Here is a 19242-nt window from a genome sequence, read left to right as displayed (position 1 = left end):
ATCCTATCCATATTCTGATAGAGGTATGTCCTATGCACACTTTAAAACGTAAAATAAAATTCATGCTTTTGAGTATATTTCATGCTGGAGTGTTGAGCAGATCTTTGCTTACTCTGTTGGCTATATTGCACTATGATGTATCCTCTCACCTAGAACACTTGAAAAATTCTTCACGATTATCTCGAAAAGGAATAAATAAATCTTTACCAACTTTACAGTTTGTGACAGGGTAACTTGGTATTCACTATCTTCCTAGCTGCCTCCTTCACATCTTTGTTCCTGAGGCTGTAGATCAGGGGGTTCAGCATGGGGATGACCACTGTGTAAAACACAGAGGCCACCTTGACCATGAGCCATGAGCCCTTGGAGTTACGCACACAGTAGAGAAAAAGGATGGTTCCGTGGAAGATAGAAATGGCAGTTAGGTGGGAGGCACAGGTGGAGGAGGCTTTGTGCCGCCTCCCAGTTGAAGGCATCTTCATGATAGTGATGAATATGAAAACATAGGAAGTAAGAATGATAATAAGGCTGCTTATTTCATTGAATGTGGCTGACACTAAAATGACCTTCTGACTAATGTAGGGGTCAGAGCAGGACACAGCAACAATGGCAGCATGCTCACAGACAAAGTTATTTATGAAATTAGTCCCACAAAAGGATAATGTTAACAGAAAATAGGTGAATGTCAAGGAACAGACTATGCTCCAAGAGTAGGAGGCAGCCACCAACAAGAAACAAAGCTTTGGGGACATTGTGACTGTATGGAGCAAGGGGTTACAAACTGCTACACATCGGTCATAAGCCATCACTGCCAACATGAATGTCTCTGTCACCACAAATATGCAAGCCAAGAAGAACTGCGTGATGCACCCTGTGAAGGAGATGGTTCTGTCTTCCACAACCAGGTTTTCTAACAGTTTGGGTGTAACTACTGAAGAGTAACAGAAATCAACAAATGACAAGTGGCTGAGGAAAAAGTACATGGGGGTGTGGAGTTTGGGGTTGATCCTGATGATTAAGATCATGCTCAGATTCCCAACACCGGTGACCATGTAGATGGACAGGAAGACCATGAAGAGGGGCATCTGGAGGTCTGGGTATTCTGAGAAGCCCAAGAGGATGAACATGGCTCCAGCACTCCGATCTTCTTGTTTCCTGTTGAGAAAATAAGAAATCTGATTATCTTGAGGAAGAAAATAATTGAATTAGGCAGTATAAATTAACAACAAGAAAAAAAGGCTTATTGAGTGTCTATGTAGATTTTGTGGGAAATTACATGTTTGCCACTGTTACTTTATGTGAATAGTTAGAACTTACTAATATCACATTAAAAAAATTTTTTTATATCACATTACACAGTGAATATTAATTTTGTGCAAGAAGAATATTAAAGAACAAATTTGGAAGAGGAATAACAAAGAGAGTAGACTCGACTATATTACAATCAAGATCATTATCAAAGGCAGCTGACTTCATAGGAAAAGCCACTTTGTCTTTTAGCATGAATCTGAACTTCTTGAAAAAAAACTGTTTTATAGAAAAATACAGCTTAAGAATTTCTATAGGCTCTTCTGGTCCCTCCTTTTTAGCTATCAGCAATTAACTTAGAACTGATTTTTTTTTTTTTTTAAACAACACGGGAAAATGATCAAGGCAAAATTTTGTGGTTGGGCTATGTTACTTTTCTGAATCTTCATTATCCTACTAATCCAATAATCTCAACATATTCTATCACTCTGGAGTAGAAATCTACTGAAATTTTTCACTCATCACAAAATGCCCTTATAAATGTTATTTTTCAATGCACATCATATCATTCTTTGGCAGGTGCTCACCATCAAATACATGTTGTGTCATCTTTGATAAAAATAGTTGAAGCAGTATTTCATATAAATCTCTTCCTTTCCAATGTGGCTTTAGGGAAAGATGGGTAAGTGACAAAGAGTTAAAACTGTGAAAGTACTGGACACTGCTCTTAAATGCTATCCTGCAGCACAAATTTGTATTGGTATCTCGAATCAAGTCTTAAGCTATGCAAAGAACAAATATCAGGCTAGAGACCAAACTCAAATACATACCGTGGTATGTTTGATGCCATTGGGATAGAGGAAACCCTGGTGACATAGTGGTTAAGTGTTGCAGCTATTAACCAAAATGTTGGCAGTTCGAATCTACCAGGCGCTCTGGAAACTCTACTCTGTCCTATAGGGTCGCTATGAGTCAGAATCGACTTGATGGAATAGGTATTGGGAAAGAACTTCAGAAATGAGAAATTTGTTTTCAGTATCAAGTACGGTTGGCTGGGGTCATTTTATATTTCCTTTGTGGTTCACAATGCCTACTCCCTAGTTTTCTTTCTAAATGAGTGCCAAATGTCTACTCATATGGAGTTGGGACATACCTGAAGAGACTTGGAGTATAAGAAAACCCTGCAGGACAATATAGAGCAGAAGGCAAGGGAATCCCTGAATTCTCAGAGAAGCACTGCACTCCGTAACCCCATGACAAGAACAGAAGGGAAACTTGAACTCTTTCTGAACCTGGCAGCATAATCCTCAAGCCCATCATCCGCTTGGCACTCCCAGGCTCTTTCCTGTTGCATTGGAGTAATAAGAATTAAACCTATTATATCCTTATATCTATTGCTTAGTTATTTCCTGATGCCAAGAGATTTATAAGACTTCTCTCATCACTCTTTGCTAATCTTCGTATGAATCTGCCCCTCTTGGATTCTCACACATCTCCTATCTCTTCCCATCCACTGATACCATTCGATCATGTTCTCTGGAAAAAAATATCAGTTACCAAGTAAGGAGTATAATAGAAGTGCTTCCTTTATGTCTTTCATAGGTTGAAGATTGGTTATTCGCAAAATAATCACCAGATGTAACATTGTCCATGAAGGTGGAGTTATTTAAATAAACCCGTGATATTGAGGACTACTGTCACTTTTTTCCTCATTGAAATCATTCTCATGATGGTGTTGATTGTGATGATTAGGATATGGAAGCATTTACTGGCAGTTTGATTATTTTCACTTAGGCACTGGCTTCTCTACGATCTGAACATGCCTGACAGAAATACAGCTGGGTTTTATTTAGTCAAAAAAAAAAAAAAAATTTTTTTTTTTAACCTAAGATATATAATTTCATTTTCCCCATTCTCCTTTCTGAATTCCCATCACTTAATATCTCTCTCTAGTTTTATCAGGTTTGGGCATGTGGGAAAAATATCTCTGAAAGACTAATTCACCAACCATTCCTTTACTACCATTCTATATAAGGCACTACTCAGCTGGATTTTGGCCACATATTTTCAACCAAGGAAAACCTGGTGGCACAGTGGTTAAGTGCTATGGCTGCTAATCAAAAGGTTGGCAGTTCGAATCCACCAGGTGTTCCTTGGAAACTCTGCGGGGCAGTTCTACTCTGTCCTATTAGCGTCACTATGAGTCAGAATCAACTCGATGACAATAGGTTTTTTTTTCTTTTTTTCAAAGAAGTCTCTCAATTTTATTTTTAGAATTATTTTTAATAATTTTACACAACATGCCAAAATAATTTTCCATGATCACTTTATCCTGACAGTCAATGTCTTTTAAGATCCAAATGCTTTTATATAGTTAATGCATGTTGTCAGGGTGGCTTTTCCAAAACTGCCTGAGGTCTGTGTATCATTACTACTAACTTCTGCTTCTCTTATCATGCTGAATTTATCGAACTCTGTTAAGCAGCACATGCTTATTTGCATAAAGTATATTTTCCCATTTTGTTCTCTCTCGTAATGTTTTATTTTTCCCTCTACTATTATAGATATTAGGTATTTTGTCTTATCATCCCTATACTTGCATATTTTAAGGCTTAGAGATCACAATTACTATATATTGTATCCTATAATTTATAAATTTGTTCATTATTGTTACCTTCTTTCTTTGTAGAAACTTTTAGAACAAAACTCACATTTGATTATTCTCCATTAACTAAATGCCTCTTTCATTGCTGCGCACCTGTTGAGAAAGTCAAGAAATCATTTGAAAGTAAGAATGTGTAATGGCATAACACCCTGAGGCTTCTCCAAGCCAAACTGACTAAATTTTAATAGACATATGTTTTCATTTCTTGCAATGATTATCATAGCTAAATATTTTACTTCTTAAATGAAATAAAACAAGTATTGAATAAACTCACCTAAATACCAAAGCACTTAGGTGATTCATTGACTGAAGATGCCTTTGCTAAGATGGATGAACTCTGAGAATTCTCCTGATTAGTATTCTATTTAAATAGAAACAAACCAAAAAAGACTGAAGGAGTCCATAGAATGTAAACATTTCATTTTAATATTTCATATAAACAATCTTTCTCCAACCTATTAGGGAAATCCAGTGTTAGCAGAGAGTGAAAAGCACATCAAGCAGCTAATTTCTGGCACCAAACTGTGTCAGATATGTGTCATCATGGCCACTGGGATGTGGGCCAAAGAGAATATCATGGAAGCACTGCCTCAGAGGCCACAATTTGAAAAATTAGATGAAACACTGTCTCATGTGATTTCTTGCTGTGGATTATTTTTTTTAAGCTCTGGGGACATTTGTATCATTAGCTTTAGCCCATTCATCTTTAAAATAAGTAAATAAATAAATGAACCAGACTGAACCCATACTGATTTTATACACATGTAAACTACACAAAAGTGCTATGAAAAAATTCATTCGTAAAACACCAGTCAGGTTGTTTATTTTCTTTATTGCTAATCATTTCATTTTCTCTTATTATTGTAAAATTTATATTTTTTATTTCCATAACCAATTATATTGCAGGAATATACACAAATATAATGGATTTTAAACTTTAAAATTCTAGTATTTTTTAGATACCCTTAGATTTTATGCAAGTTATCATGATGCCTATGAATAGAAACAGTTTTAATGCTTTCCCTCCTTGCATCATGGCTACATTTTTCTTGTTTAAATGCAGCAGCTGAGATTGACAGGAAAATGTGGAATAAAAATTATGAGAGTGGACATCTTTGCCTTACTCTCAGTATTAAGGGAAAAGCAATCAGTATTTAACATTGAAGTATGTCAAGTATAGGCTTTTGTATAGAAATTCTATCATTTTTAGGAAGGCTCTATTTCTGGTTTTAGCACAATATCATTGTTGTTCTTAGGTGCTGTCAAGTCTGTTCCGACTCATAGCGACCCTACGTACCACAGAACGAAACCCTGCCCGGTCCTGAGCCGTCCTTACAATATTCGTTGTTATGCTTGAGCCCATTGTTGCAGCCACTGTGTCAGTCCGTCTCATTAAGAGTCTTCCTCTTTCCCAATGACCCTGTACTTACCAAGCATGATGTCCTTCTCCAGGGGCTGATCTCTCCTGACAACGTGTCCTAAGTAAGTAAGGCGCAGTCTCACCATCCTTGCTTCTAAGGAGCATTCTGGTTGTACTTCTTCCAAAATAAGCACAAAATCAGTGCACTAAAAAGGAAAAGTTCATGATTTTCTCAATAGACACAGAAACAGCAATATCCCAAAATTCAGCATTCACTTTTTATAAAAAGACTGTGAAAACTGGGAACAAAAGGAAACTTCCTCAACCTGATAAATAGCATCTATGAAACATACCACAGCTAACTTCGTATTTAGTGTAGAAGACTGAATGTTATCTTCCTAGGATTAGGAAAATGTGTCAACTCTCACTGCTTCCATTCAGCATTGTACTGGAGGTTTTAAACAATGAATAAAGCAAATACATAAATAAATAGAAGTCATCCATACGACATGATCTTTTATGAATAAAATCCTGTGAAATCTACATAAAAAGTCATTCAGAATCAAACTATGTTTAACAAGAAACCGAATAGACAGAATTCAATTTTATTTTTATCAAAAATCAATATTTAATCAACTATTAAAATATAGTTCCAATAAAATCTCATAAATATTTGGCATTATAGATAAACCTGACAAATATGTGTAGGATCTCTGCACATAAAACAACAAAACATTAAAGAAGACCAAAATCGATGAAGAGATACATGACATTCATGAATTGGAAAATTCAATACTGTTAAGATGTCATTTCTTTCTAATTAACATATAAATTTCATGCAATCACAATAATAATCCCAACAGGCTTTTTGTATACATAGTCAATGTAATTCTAAAATTTCTGGTCTATAACCTAGAAATAATTCCAAGAACACATAGAAAAATGATGTTTGGCAACTGCACAAATGCAATCCAGTGGAGAAGGAGCAGTACTTTTAACAAATAGTACAGAATCAGTTGGATATCCACATGCAAGAAGCAAAACAAAAAACAGACCTCAATCCGTAACTTACACCATTGTCTTAGTTGGATAATGTAAAAGGAAGACAGAAGAATTGATGCATTTGAACTGTGATGTTGGCAAAGACTGCCAAAAGAGGAAACGCTCTTAGAAGAAATGCAACCAGAATGCCCCTTGGAAGGGAGAATGGCAAGACCGAATTGCTAACTTAGATATGTCATCATGAAAGAAAAGGATATTAGTCATCTAGTGCTGCTGTAACAAAAATACAAGTGGATGGTTTTAACAAAGAGAAATTTATTTCCTCTTGTAAAGTAGGCTAAAAGTTCAAATTCAGAACATCAGCTCCAGGGGAAGGCTTTTTCTCTCTTTTTGCCTTCTCATCAATCTTTCCCTGAACTAGGAGCTTCTCCTCTCAGGGACCACAGGTCCAAAGGAAGCACTGTGATCCCAGCACTGCTTTCTTGGTCATAGGAGGTCCCCCTTCTCTGTTTGCTTCCCTTTCCTTTTATGTCTTGTAAGATAAATGGTGGTGCAGTCTGCATCCCACGGAAACTCCATTCACATTGGATCAGGGATATGACCTGAGCAAGGGTGTTACAATACAAACCTAATCCTCTTTAACATAAAATTACAATCACAAAATGGAAGACAACCACACAATACTGGGAATCATAGCCCAGACAAATTGATACACACATTTTCGGGGGGACATAACTGAATCCATGACAACCACAAAAAATTAACTCAGTATGAATCATAAACATAGATGTATAACCTAAAATTATTAAACATCTAGAAGAAAATACTTGTCACCTTGAGGAAGAAAAATGATTTTTTTACTCCTGTACCAAAAACAATTCATAACTTTTTTTAATTGATAAATTGGACTTCATCCATGTTGGGAATTTCTGTTTGTTGAAAAACACTGTAATAAGAGACAAGCCACAGAATAGTAGAAAAGATTTTTTTTTGATAATTTTTATTGAGCTTTAAGTGAACGTTTACAAATCAAGTCAGTCTGTCACGTATAAGCTTATATACACCTTACTCCATACTCCCACTTACTCTCCCCCTAATGAGTCAGCCCTTCCAGTCTCTCCTTTCGTGACAATTTTGCCAGTTTCTAACCCTCTCTACCCTCCTATCTCCCCTCCAGACAGGAGATACCAACACAGTCTCAAGTGTCCACCTGATAAAAGTAGCTCACTCTTCATCAGTATCTCTCTCCTACCCATTGTCCAGTCCCTTCCATGTCTGATGAGTTGTCTTCAGGAATGATTCCTGTCCTGGGCCAACAGAAGGTTTGGGGACCATGACTGCCAGGATTCCTCTAGTCTCAGTCAGACCGTTAAGTCTGGTCTTTTTATGAGAATTTGGGGTCTGCATCCCACTGTTCTCCTGCTCCCTCAGAGGTTCTCTGCTGTGCTCCCTGTCAGGGCAGTCATCGATTGTGGCCGGGCACCAACTAGTTTTTCTGGTCTCAGGATGATGTAAGTCTCTGGTTCCTGTGGCCCTTTCTGTCTCTTGGGCTCATAGTTATGGTGTGACCTCGGTGTTCTTCATTCTCCTTTGATCCAGGTGGGTTGAGACCAGTTGATGCATCTTAGATGGCTGCTTGTTAGCATTTAAGACCCCAGACGCCACATTTCAAAGTGGGATGCAGAATGTTTTCATAATAGAATTATTTTGCCAGTTGACTTAGAAGTCCCCTTAAGCCATAGTCCCCAAACTCCCACCCTTGCTCCGCTGACCTTTGAAGCATTCAGTTTATCCCGGAAACTTCCTTGCTTTTGGTCCAGTCCAGTTGAGCTGACCTTCTGTGTATTGAGTATTGTCCTTCCCTTCACTAATCAGTAAATAACCCTCTCCCACTCTCCCTCCCTCCCCTCCTCAAAACCACAAAAGTATGCGTTCTTCTCAGTTTATACTATTTCTCAAGAGTAGAAAAGATTTTTAAATAGCACATTTTCAAAAAAAAAAGTTGTATTCAAAAATACATAAGTAACCCCTAAAAACCCATTAATAAAAAAATAAATGCAATTTGAAACGAGAAAAAGATTTAAACACCTATTTGAAGCTTCATTTTGAGATTTTTGTTTGAGAGCTCCATCTGGAGGTTTTTTGATAAAACTGCATTTCTTGATTGTATTGTGTTTCTCCTTTTTTGTCTCCTTTTCTGTGTTAACTAACAAAAGAAAGTGAGAATAATAATAACAAGAATGACAAATACCGCCCCCCCCCCCGAGTTGGGGACTCTGCTCCATACTTGGTCCCAATATTGGTCAGTATTTAGAAAAATGGCACAATCTCACAAAGGGCTGTGAGGCTCAACAGTGGACGCTATGGGGAATTTTTCCCTTACAGGGAAAGTTTTCCTGTACAGGGAAGTTTTGATCTGGCTAAAATATTATATTTGAGATGTAAACTAGAAACTCAAGGGTCTCGTGTAAAGCAACCACAATGGGAATTTTTTTTTTTTTTTGATATCTTGAGATGTCTCAATGACATCATCACATATTTGCCTCCATACAGGAAGTAGTGTCTAAACAAGTCAAACAAATATAATCATTGCAAAAAACGTTGGGAGACAGTACAAAATTAGACTCAGTCAAATCACTGCCTTCCAATCTCTAGCCAAAACCAAAAAACCAAACCCAGTGCCATTGAGCCGATTCTGACTCATAGCGACCCTATAGCCAGACTTAGAGAGTTTGATTTTGTCTGAAATGCCATTTGGTAGCTCAGAAGATATTGGATCCACCAGGCCCTTGGTGGGTAAACGAAGGGCCAAGGCAGGAACCCTGAGGTCTCCTTCCACTCAGGGTCTAAGGCTGAACTTAGTGCCATTGTAAAAGAGTTCCTTGATCCAAGGGAAAATCCTCACAAATTTATCCATGAATTTAGGATGTGAGCTGAAATATAGGAGCCTGGTGCCCCTGATATCTATAATAAACATGTTGTTAGGTCCTGGTGATACCCGTCGGTCGATGGAAGCAGCAAAATGAGTAGATTCTGAAAAAGTTTTCAGCATCCTTATAGGTGCTTCAGAAACCCTGGTGACACAGTGGTTAGGAGCTCAACAGCTAACCAAAAGATCAGCAATTTGAATCCACCAGCTGCTCCTTGGAAACCATATGGGCAGTTCTACTCTGTCCTATAAGTTGCTATGCGTTGGAATGAACTCTATGAAAATGGGTTTAGAGGTGCCTCGACTAAAACTGTTAAACAGGAACCATAAAATTAATAGATCTTACAGACTGATTCTTCAAAGTTTTCCCTCCAAAAATCAATTATGCAAAATTTCAAGCTTACAATCAAGAAAAAGATGAAACTATTTAAAATTATAAAGATAGGCTAACTAAAATGTGTATAGAACTTTGAGAGTTAAAAAAAATTACTGGCTCACAGGCTACAGAGGCTGACAAATCCCAAGATCTGCAGGTAAGCTGGCAGGCCACTGGCCCTGCATATTTCATGTCCTTGATGAAGGCAGTAAACTCTGCAATTCCTCCAAGAATGCAGTATTGCTTTTGCTTTACTATTTTCCTACGTAGGGCCAGTTCTAATGGCTTTCACTTGGTTCTTCCCACCATAATAGCCCTTATTCCACTAGTCAGCAATCTAATGCTAGGGTTCTGCCAGGAGCTGAGTATGTCTATTCCAATTATGCATCCTGGAACTGGGGAAATCACTACAGGATGGGTCCAGGGAACCACTGGACATACTGTGAGACAGACATAAGCTAAGATTTTATTAATAACTTGGCCTCCATGTGTCCTTTGTCATGGATTGAATTGTGTCCCCTAAAAATGTGTGTCAACTTGGTTAGGCTAAATTGTATGGTTGTCCTCCATTTTGTGAGTGTAATTTTATGTTAAAGAGCATTCTGGTGGGATTGTAACACCCTTGCTAAGGTCACATCCCTGATCCAATGTAAAGGGAGTTTCTCTGGGGTGTGGCCTGCACCACCTTTTATCTTACAAGAGATGAAAGGAAAGGGAAACAAGCAGTGAGTTGGGGACTTCATACCATCAAGAAAGCAACACAAGGAGCAGATCACACCTTTTGAACCTGGGGTCCATGCTTCTGAGAAGTTCCTTGACCATGGGAAGATTGAGGACAAGGATCTTCCTCCAGGACCAACCGAGAGAGAAAGCCTTCCCCCTGGAGCTGACGCCCTGAATTTGAACTTTTAGCCTACTTTACTGTGAGGAAATAAATTTCTCTTTGTTAAAGCCATCTATTTGTGGTATTTCTGTTATGGCAGCACTAGATGACTAAGACTTCCTCACTATGACTGGTGGACCACAGCGACATTTTGAGCCTCCTGCAATTAGTATCGGTTTAGAGCCAGTATCTAGTAATTCCCCCAAAATTCTGATTACTTCCTTTTCCCCAGTGAAAAATCTCTCTTGTGAAAGGCCATAGATTCCATTGGGGAAGTTTATCAGAAAGATTAACAATATAAATTTTTGCCATTGTTCTGGGATCATTCCTCAAGGGGATCTGATCTCCCCTTCATTAAAGGGCTGTGGGTCTGTAAAGTCTGTAAACTTGTCAAGTCTGGAACTGATTGAGGGGCCATGACTCTCTACTCTGACAAATCAAGTTAGATGCTGTTCACTTGACCTAGATTTCTTCCAGTTGTACAGAATATCAAGGAAATATTTATTAGATTTTCTGTCTATTCCATTCCTAGGAACACCAGGACTAGGTAGCCAAGGCCATAAGTCCACACGAGTCAGACTATTCTGATTACTGCTTTGACTCTGATATCCATTACAGTGGAAACCCTGGTGGTGTAGTGGTTAAGTGCTACAGCTGCCAACCAAAAGGTCAGCAGTTCAAATCCACCAGGTGCTCCTTGGAAACTCTATGGGGCAGTTCTCCTCTGCCCTATAGGGTCGTTATGAGTTGGAATTGACTCAACAGCAGCAGGCTTTTTTTTTTTTTTTTTGATCCATTACTATAATCACATCCTCCTTGCCTTTGTCATTTGAGTGCCACTACTTAGCCCCTACCACCACGTAGTCAAATCAGCACCATTGCAGTTAGGTGCCTTACTCAGTTAGGGCAGTTTCCACTGTCAAATCTGACTTACATAAAATAGCAATCACAGCAGTCTTCAGGGATGCTGGGGTTCCCTTCACAAATTTGTTCCTCACAGTTTTGATAAAAGGCATGTGCTCTGTGTACTTCATGTGTGGATCTCTAGGTCTAACCTGAAAAATCCTTTCTAACATGCCCACTCTTCTAAGCTTTGGATACCCTCTTCTACAGTATACCAAGGCAGGTCTGATACTTCAGCTTGATTTAGTGTAGGCCACTGCATATTCCATGCTTCAGTGAACCAACCAAATAAACTATTAGGTCCTTTCCTAACCTCTCGGGCTGAAACATCGAATGAAGAATCTGTGCTTAGTGGGCTCATATCAATAAACTCAGGCCGATGCATCTTTATGTTACTTGCACTATTATCCCACACCCTTAATAGCCATTCCCACATATATTCCCCAGATTTCTCTATGTATACATTAGAAAATTCAAGCAGTTCTTTTGGAATGTAGCATACTCGCTCCTGGGTCAGATGTTGTACTTTACCTTTTGGGGCCTGCTGGTACTTAAGTTTAGTTATAGGTCTAGAAGCCAAAATGGGTGGTAGGTATGAGTTTTGAGAACATTCAGCATTGTCTTGTAAGGCATCTGCCTCAAGAGATGCCCCAGGAAATGACTCAGACAAAGCTTCTTCAGACACAGCTGGCTTAATCTCATCCCATGGGGGTGGAAAGGCTAATAGTTTTACTGGGGAGGGCAGCTTAGCAGGCAAAGATGGAGTAATCTTATCAAGTTTCAGGATCCCATTGCTTCCCAATCAATGCCTCATTTTAACTTCAGACATGACTCAAGGTTGGGAATTCAGTTGGTGGTGTAATTCAACCACCCTTAAGATAAGACTCTGGGTTTGATTTCCAGCAATATCAGCTCTGTTGCTATAAGAAATAAGGCTTTCTTTCAAGGCATAAGTGGAAACTTTGAAGCCATTTATGCAGTGCTTGAGCTTTGACTCTGATGCCCCTAACTGATCTCTTTCTTTTACTTCTTTTCCCAGTGAAAGTAGGACCAACCAATCCAGTTCCTTATAATTCTCATTCTGACAAAATTGTAGAAAGGTATCAAACATGTGATCACCCAGAGCCTCACCACTCACCAATACCTGATCTATTGATGGTGACATTTTGTGTATTTCTCTTACCACTTCATGCCATGGATTAGCAGTGCCCTCTTTACTACTGGAAGTAAAGTTGTTAACATCTTTAAGACTAACCAGACTTGAGAATCAAATTAGAAAACCATGCTTACAATTTAGTTTCTCTAGAACCACTCTCAGTACCAAATGTCTTAGGCTGGGTTCTCTAGAGAAGCAAAAGCAGTGAAGCATCTATACATACATATTGAGAGATTTATACCAAGGTAATGGCACACACTGTTGTAGAACCTGGGAAGTCCCAAGTCCATACGTCAGGCTGGAGGCTTCTCATGACTTATGTAGCTGCAGAGGCTGGTAAACGATAAATCAGCAGGTCAGATAAAAGGATTCTGACTCACAGGTTGTAGAGGCAAACAAAATCCCAAGATCCGCAAATAAGTTGGCAGGCCCCTGGCTCACAGACTATAGAGGCTGACAAATCCCAAGATCAATAGGTAGACTGCTAGCTCAAGTCCCAAGAACCAGAAGTCAGATGAACAGGAGTTAGCTACAGAATCCAGAGCAAGCAAAAGCCCATGAGAATGTCCAGAAAATCCACCTATATTGGGTGCAGGTCACATTCCCAAGAAAACTGCCTTTCAACTGATTGGCTACGCATAGCAGATCCCATCATGGAGGTGATCACATTATTATATGACTACTAAACTACATCATAACTGCCAAACCACTGAGAATCATGGCCAAGCCAAGTTGACACACGACCTTAATGACCACACTTTGGAACAGCAAAAGAAAGAGACTAAAGGAAAAAAACAAAGAAAAATGAATGACTGCCCAATTGCAGCAGTTACAGAAACCTGTGGGAGCAAAGACAAAGCAAGGGAATTCTCTTACCAGTAATGATGCTCCCATGTTTTTGTTGTTGTTAGGTGCCATGGAGTCGGTTCTGTATAATAGCAACCCTACGCACAACAGAACAAAACATCCTTACACTTGTTGTTATGCTTAAGCTCATTGTTGTAGCCACTGTGTCAATCCACCTCATTGAGGGTCTTCCTCTTTCTGCTGACCCTGTATTTTGCCCAGCATGATGTTCTTCTCCAGGGACTGATCCCTCCTGACAACAAGTCCAAAGTATGTAAGACACAGTCTCACCAACCTTGCTTCTAAGGAGCATTCTGGTTGCACTTCTTCCAAGACAGATTTGTTCGTTCTTATGGCAGTCCATGGTATATTCAATATTCTTCGGCAACATCACAATTCAAAGGCGTCAACTCTTCTTCTGTCTTCCTTATTCATTGTCCAGCTTTCACATGCATATGATGCAATTGAAAATACCACGGCTTGGGTCAGGGGAGGTGACCTCTCTGCTTTTCAATGCTTTAGAGCAGATTTACTCAATGCAATGCGTCTTTTGATGTCTTGACTGCTGCTTCCATGGGTGTTGATCATGGATCCTGTGGTCTGCAACTATTGCAAGAAACCTGGTCACTTTAAAAGGAATTGTTTTAAGCTTTAGAATAAACGAAATGTGACTCCAGTGCCACTTTTAGAAAAATCAATGTGATGATGCTCCGGGAAACTTATAGAGGCTTTGACAATATTCCCCTTGTCCAAATTGGGGGGGGCGGTGAGATAACTCTCCAAGTCAATGGGGAGCCTTTTACTTTTACTTTCTTTGTGGACATGGGTACAACACTGTCAGCAATCAACCCTACATGTTTGCAAAGGCCTCTTTCTGGAGTACTCAGACTTCTTCTGTCATAGAAGTTTTCAATGAGAAAACATTTAACCCATTCTTTACCCATACCAGTTATATAGGGCCAATAGAAACCTAGTACCCATTTTGCACTAAGCAATCGTACACATCATTATTTGAAAAAAGACCTATACGGATTTTCTAGAAATGAAAAACAAAACAAAAATAAATAAATCATCAAAAACAAAAGATAATCAACGAGCAACCATATTATGATGAGGTAGTATGGGGGGAAAAGAAGCATCTTTCTTTTCAGTGAAGTTTAAGCAAAATTTAGTGAGTCTTTCAATTTTGAAGGTAGGTAACAAACGAGAGTACTATCAACACCACCTCTGAGGATAGTAATCATAGGTATTTTTATGTAACATATAGATTATAAAATATCTAGAGATATTTGCATGCTTATTCCTGTTTCCAAATTACAATAGCTTATAGACATGTATGTAGAAATTGTTATCTAATACATTAATGAGGAAGTACAACTATTATTCTATCACAATTTTGTGTTTTTAATACCCTTACTTTGGTATCAGTATAATGCATTGAATATGAAATTCAAAATATTACATACTATTTATTTAAAAGGAAACCCTGGTGGCGTAGTGGTTAATTGCTATGGCTGCTAACCAAGAGGTTGGCAGTTCAAATCCACCAGGCGCTCTTTGTAAACTCTATGGGACAGTTCTACTCTGTCCTATAGGGTCGCTATGAGTCGGAATCGACTGGACGGCAGTGGGTATTTATTTAAAAAACGTGTTTCTAAGATGGGTTCATAGACTCAACCAGGCTGCTGAAGGGGTCATGGCTTCTGTACCAAAAAATGTTATTACAGAAACTTACTATTTCATGACAACTACAAGGAAATTTTAAAAAATACAGCAAGGAAAGATAGAGAGTTGAAGAAAAACTTAAAATAAAAGTTACCAAGAATAAATTCGCATATGTTGTAATAAAGTACCTGAAGGAGAGATATTAAAGAATATGAAATTTGGAGGCAAAGACAATACTGGAAGAGGCGAGATTTTTACCTTGCAAAAAAATTACCATTTTTTGATGTATGCATAAATGTACATTTGCCATTTCAACATTTTTTGCATGTAAAATTCAGTGACATTGATTATGTCCATCACATAAAACCATCACCACTCTCTACTGTCACAGTTTTTCATTGCCTTTAACCAATGCTCAATACTATCTAATCAATTTTAGCAATTCTCTTGAGTGTAAATTGATATTTAATTTACTTTTCCATTAAGACATATGATGTTGGAACATTTTTTTGTAATTATTCTCAGCCTATATAGTTCTTGTGAAATGACTATACATTGGTCCATTTTAATGTGGTCAATTGTCTTGTTATTAATGATTTGAGGGAATTCTTTATTAATTCTAAGTAACTGACAGCCATATATGTTGTGAATGTTCACTCCCAGTCTGTTTATACTTACTCCTAATCTTTGGGCTTCCTATTCATGTCCTTAATGATATATTTTGGTGATGACAAATTTTGATTTTAGATTAAGTCACATTTATCAGTTATCACAGAGATAGACCTGTATGCTTTATTCCAGTCGCTGGAGATGTTTGCTGAAGTATATAATGCATTTAAAATTATTTTTTGTGGAGTGAAGTAAAGGATAAGATTATTTTCTTCCATTCAATTACTGTGTCTTCCCTGGCACATTTTAAAAATCAATTACATACTGGTTTATACTGGAACTATATATTATTTACAAATTTTCTGTCTTTTTTCTAAAATCGCACTTCCTGTGTTTACTGTTACTGTTGTTGTTGTTACGTGTCATCCAGTCAGTGGACTCATAGCAACCCTATATACGACAGAACCAAACACTACCAGGTCCGGCGCCACCTTCATGACCATTGTTATGTCTGAGCCCATTGTTGCAGCCACTGTGCCAAACCATCTTGCTGAGGATCTTCCTCTTTTTCACTTTTTTTTTTTTTAACCAAGAATGATGTCCTTTTCCAGAAACCGATCCCTTCTGATTACATGTACAAAGCATGTGAGACGCAGTCTTGCCACCCTTGCTTCTAAGGAGCACTCTGGCTCTGCTTCTTCCAGCATGGTTTTATTTGTTGTCTTGGCATTCCATGGTTTATTTTAAATATTCTTCACCAACACCCGTAATTCAAAGGCATCAGTTCTTTGGTCTTCTTTATTCATTGCCCAGCTTTCACATTAATATGAGGTGATTGAAAACACCATGGCTTGGGTGAGGCACACCTTATTCTTCAAAGTGACATCTTTGCTTTTTAACACTTTAAAGAGGTCTTTTGCAGCAGATTTGCGCAATACAATATGTCTTTTGACTTCTTGACTACTGCTTGCATGTTGTTGTTAGGTACTGTCGAATCGGTTCCGACTCATAGCAACCCTATGCACAACAGAATGAAACACTGCACGGTCCTGCACCATCCTTACAATTGTTGTTATGCTTGAGCTCATTGTTGCAGGCACTGTGTCAATCCACCTTATTGAGGGTCTTCCTCTTTTCTGCTGACCCTGTACTTTGCCAAGCATGATGTCCTTCTACAGGGACTGATCCCTCCTGAAAACATGTCCTAAGTATGTAAGAACTCAGTCTCGCCATCCTTGCCTCTAAGGAACATTCTGGTCACACTTCATCCAAGACAGATTTGTTCATTCTTTTGGCAGTCCATGGTATATTCAATATTGTTCGCCAACACCACAATTCAAAGGCATCAACTCTTCTTCGGTCTTCCTTATTTATTGTCCAGCTTTCACATGCAGATGATGTGATTGAAAATACCATGGCTTGGGTGAGGGCACCTTAGTCTTCAGCTTGACATCTTTGCTTTTCAACACTTTGAAGACGTCCTTTGCAGCACATTTGCCCAATGCAATACGTCTTTTGGTTTCTTGACTGCTGCTTCCACGGCTGTTGATTGTGGATCCAAGTAAAATGAAACCCTTGACAACTTCAATCTTTTCTCCATTTATCATGATGTTGCTCATTGGTCCAGTTGTGAGGATTTTCGTTTTCTTTATGTTGAGGTTTAATCCATACTGAAGGCTGTGGTCTTTGATCTTCATTAGTAAGTGCTTCAAGTCCTCTTCACTTTCAGAAAGCAAGGTTGTGTCATCTGCGTAATGAAAGTTGTTAATGGAGTCTTCCCCCAATCCTGATGCCCCGTTCTCCTTCATATAGTCCAACTTTTCTAATTATCTGTTCAACATGCAGACTGACTAGGTATGGTGAAAGAATATAATCCCGACGCCAAACTTTCCTGACTTTAAACCAATCAGTATCCCCTTGTTCTGTCCAAACAACTGCCTCTTGACTTATGTAAAGGTTCCTCATGAGCACAATTAAGTGTTCTGGAATTCCCATTCTTCACAGTGTTATCCATAGTTTGCCATGATCCACACAGTCGAATGCCTTTGCATAATCAATAAAACACAGGTAAACATCCTTCTGGTATTCTCTGCTTTCAGCCAGGATCCATCTGACATCAGCAATGATATCCCTGGTTCCATGTCCTCTTCTGAAACCAGCCTGAATTTCTGGCAGTTCCCTTTCTATATACTGCTGCAGCCATTTTTGGATGATCTTCAGAAAAATTTTGCTTGCGTGTGATATTAATGATATTGTCCTATAATTTCCACATTCTGTTGCATCACCTTTCTTGGGGATAGGCATAAATATGGATCTCTTCCTGTCAGTTGGCCAGGGAGTTGTCTTCCATATTTCTTGGCATAGCCAAGTGAGCACCTCCAGCGCTACATCTGTTTGTTGAAACATCTCAATTGATATTCCATCAATTCCTGGAGCCTTGTTTTTCTCCAATGCCTTCAGAGCAGCTTGGACTTCTTCCTTCAGTACCATCAGTTCCTGATCATATGCCACCTCTTGAAATGGTTGCACATCGACTAATTCCTTTTGGTATAATGACTCTGTGTATTCCTTACATCTTCTTTTGATGCTTCCTGCTTCATTTTAATATTTTCCCCCTGGAACCCTTCACTATTGCAAATCGAGACTCGAATTTTTCTTCAGTTCTTTCAGCTTGAGAAACGCTGAGCGTGTTCTTCCCTTTTGGTTTTCCATCTCCAGCTCTTTGCACATGTCATTATAGTACTTTACGTTGTCTTCTCGAGAGGCCCTTTGAAATCTTCTGTTCAGTTCTTTTACTTCATCAATTCTTCCTTTTGCTTTAGCTGCTCAACACTCAAGAGCAAGTTTCAGAGTCTCTTCTGACATCCATTTTCGTCCTTTCTTTCTTTTCTGTCTTTTCAATGACCTCTTGCTTTCTTCATGGATGATGTCCTTGATGTCATTCCACGACTCGTCTGGTCTTCGGTCACTAGTGTTTGATGCGCCGAGTCTATTCTTCAGATGGTCTCTAAATTCAGGTGGAATGTACTCAAGGTCATATTTTGGCTCTCACGGTCTTGCTCTGATTTTCTTCAGTTTCAGCTTGAACTTGCATAAGAGCAGTTGATGGTCTGTTCCACAGCCGTCCCCTGGCCATGTTCTTACTGATGATATTGAGCTTTTCCATCATCTGTTTCCACAGGTGTAGTCAATTTAACTTCTGTGTGTTCCATCTGGTGAGGCCCATATGTATATTCACAGTTTATGTTGGTTAAAGAAGGTATTTGCAACAAAGAAGTCTTTGGTCTTGCAAAGTTCTATCATTCGATCTGCGGCATTTTTTTCTACCACCAAAGCCATATTTTCCAGGTACTGATCCTTCTTCTTTGTTTCTAACTTTTGCATTCCAATCACCAGTAATTATCAATGCATCTTCATTGCATGTTCGATCAATTTCAGACTGCAGCAGCTGATAAAAATCTTCTGTTTCTTCATCTTTGGCCCTAGTGGTTGGTGTGTAAATTTGAATAATAGTCGTATTAACTGGTCTTCCTTGTAGGCGTATGGATATTACCCTATCACTGACAGCCTTGTACTTCAGGATAGATCTTGAAACATTCT

The 19242-nt window shown here is 38.7% G+C and overlaps 1 protein-coding gene across 1 annotated transcript; it reads right to left on the bottom strand.

Annotated features, from left to right (window-relative positions):
• Window positions 1-212: 212 nt before the first annotated feature.
• Window positions 213-18778, bottom strand: LOC100676671 (olfactory receptor 5D13-like). The gene is made up of 4 exons (XM_064275171.1): window positions 18695-18778; window positions 11542-12111; window positions 5344-5479; window positions 213-1183 (listed from the first exon to the last, which is right to left on the bottom strand). The coding sequence occupies exons 1-4, from the start codon at window positions 18776-18778 to the stop codon at window positions 213-215; spliced, it is 1761 nt and encodes a 586-aa protein (XP_064131241.1).
• Between the last annotated feature and the right edge of the window lie 464 nt (window positions 18779-19242).

Source organism: Loxodonta africana, chromosome 22, assembly GCF_030014295.1.
Source record: "Loxodonta africana isolate mLoxAfr1 chromosome 22, mLoxAfr1.hap2, whole genome shotgun sequence".
Lineage (NCBI taxonomy): Eukaryota > Metazoa > Chordata > Mammalia > Proboscidea > Elephantidae > Loxodonta > Loxodonta africana.
This window is presented reverse-complemented; position numbering and strand designations above follow the sequence as displayed.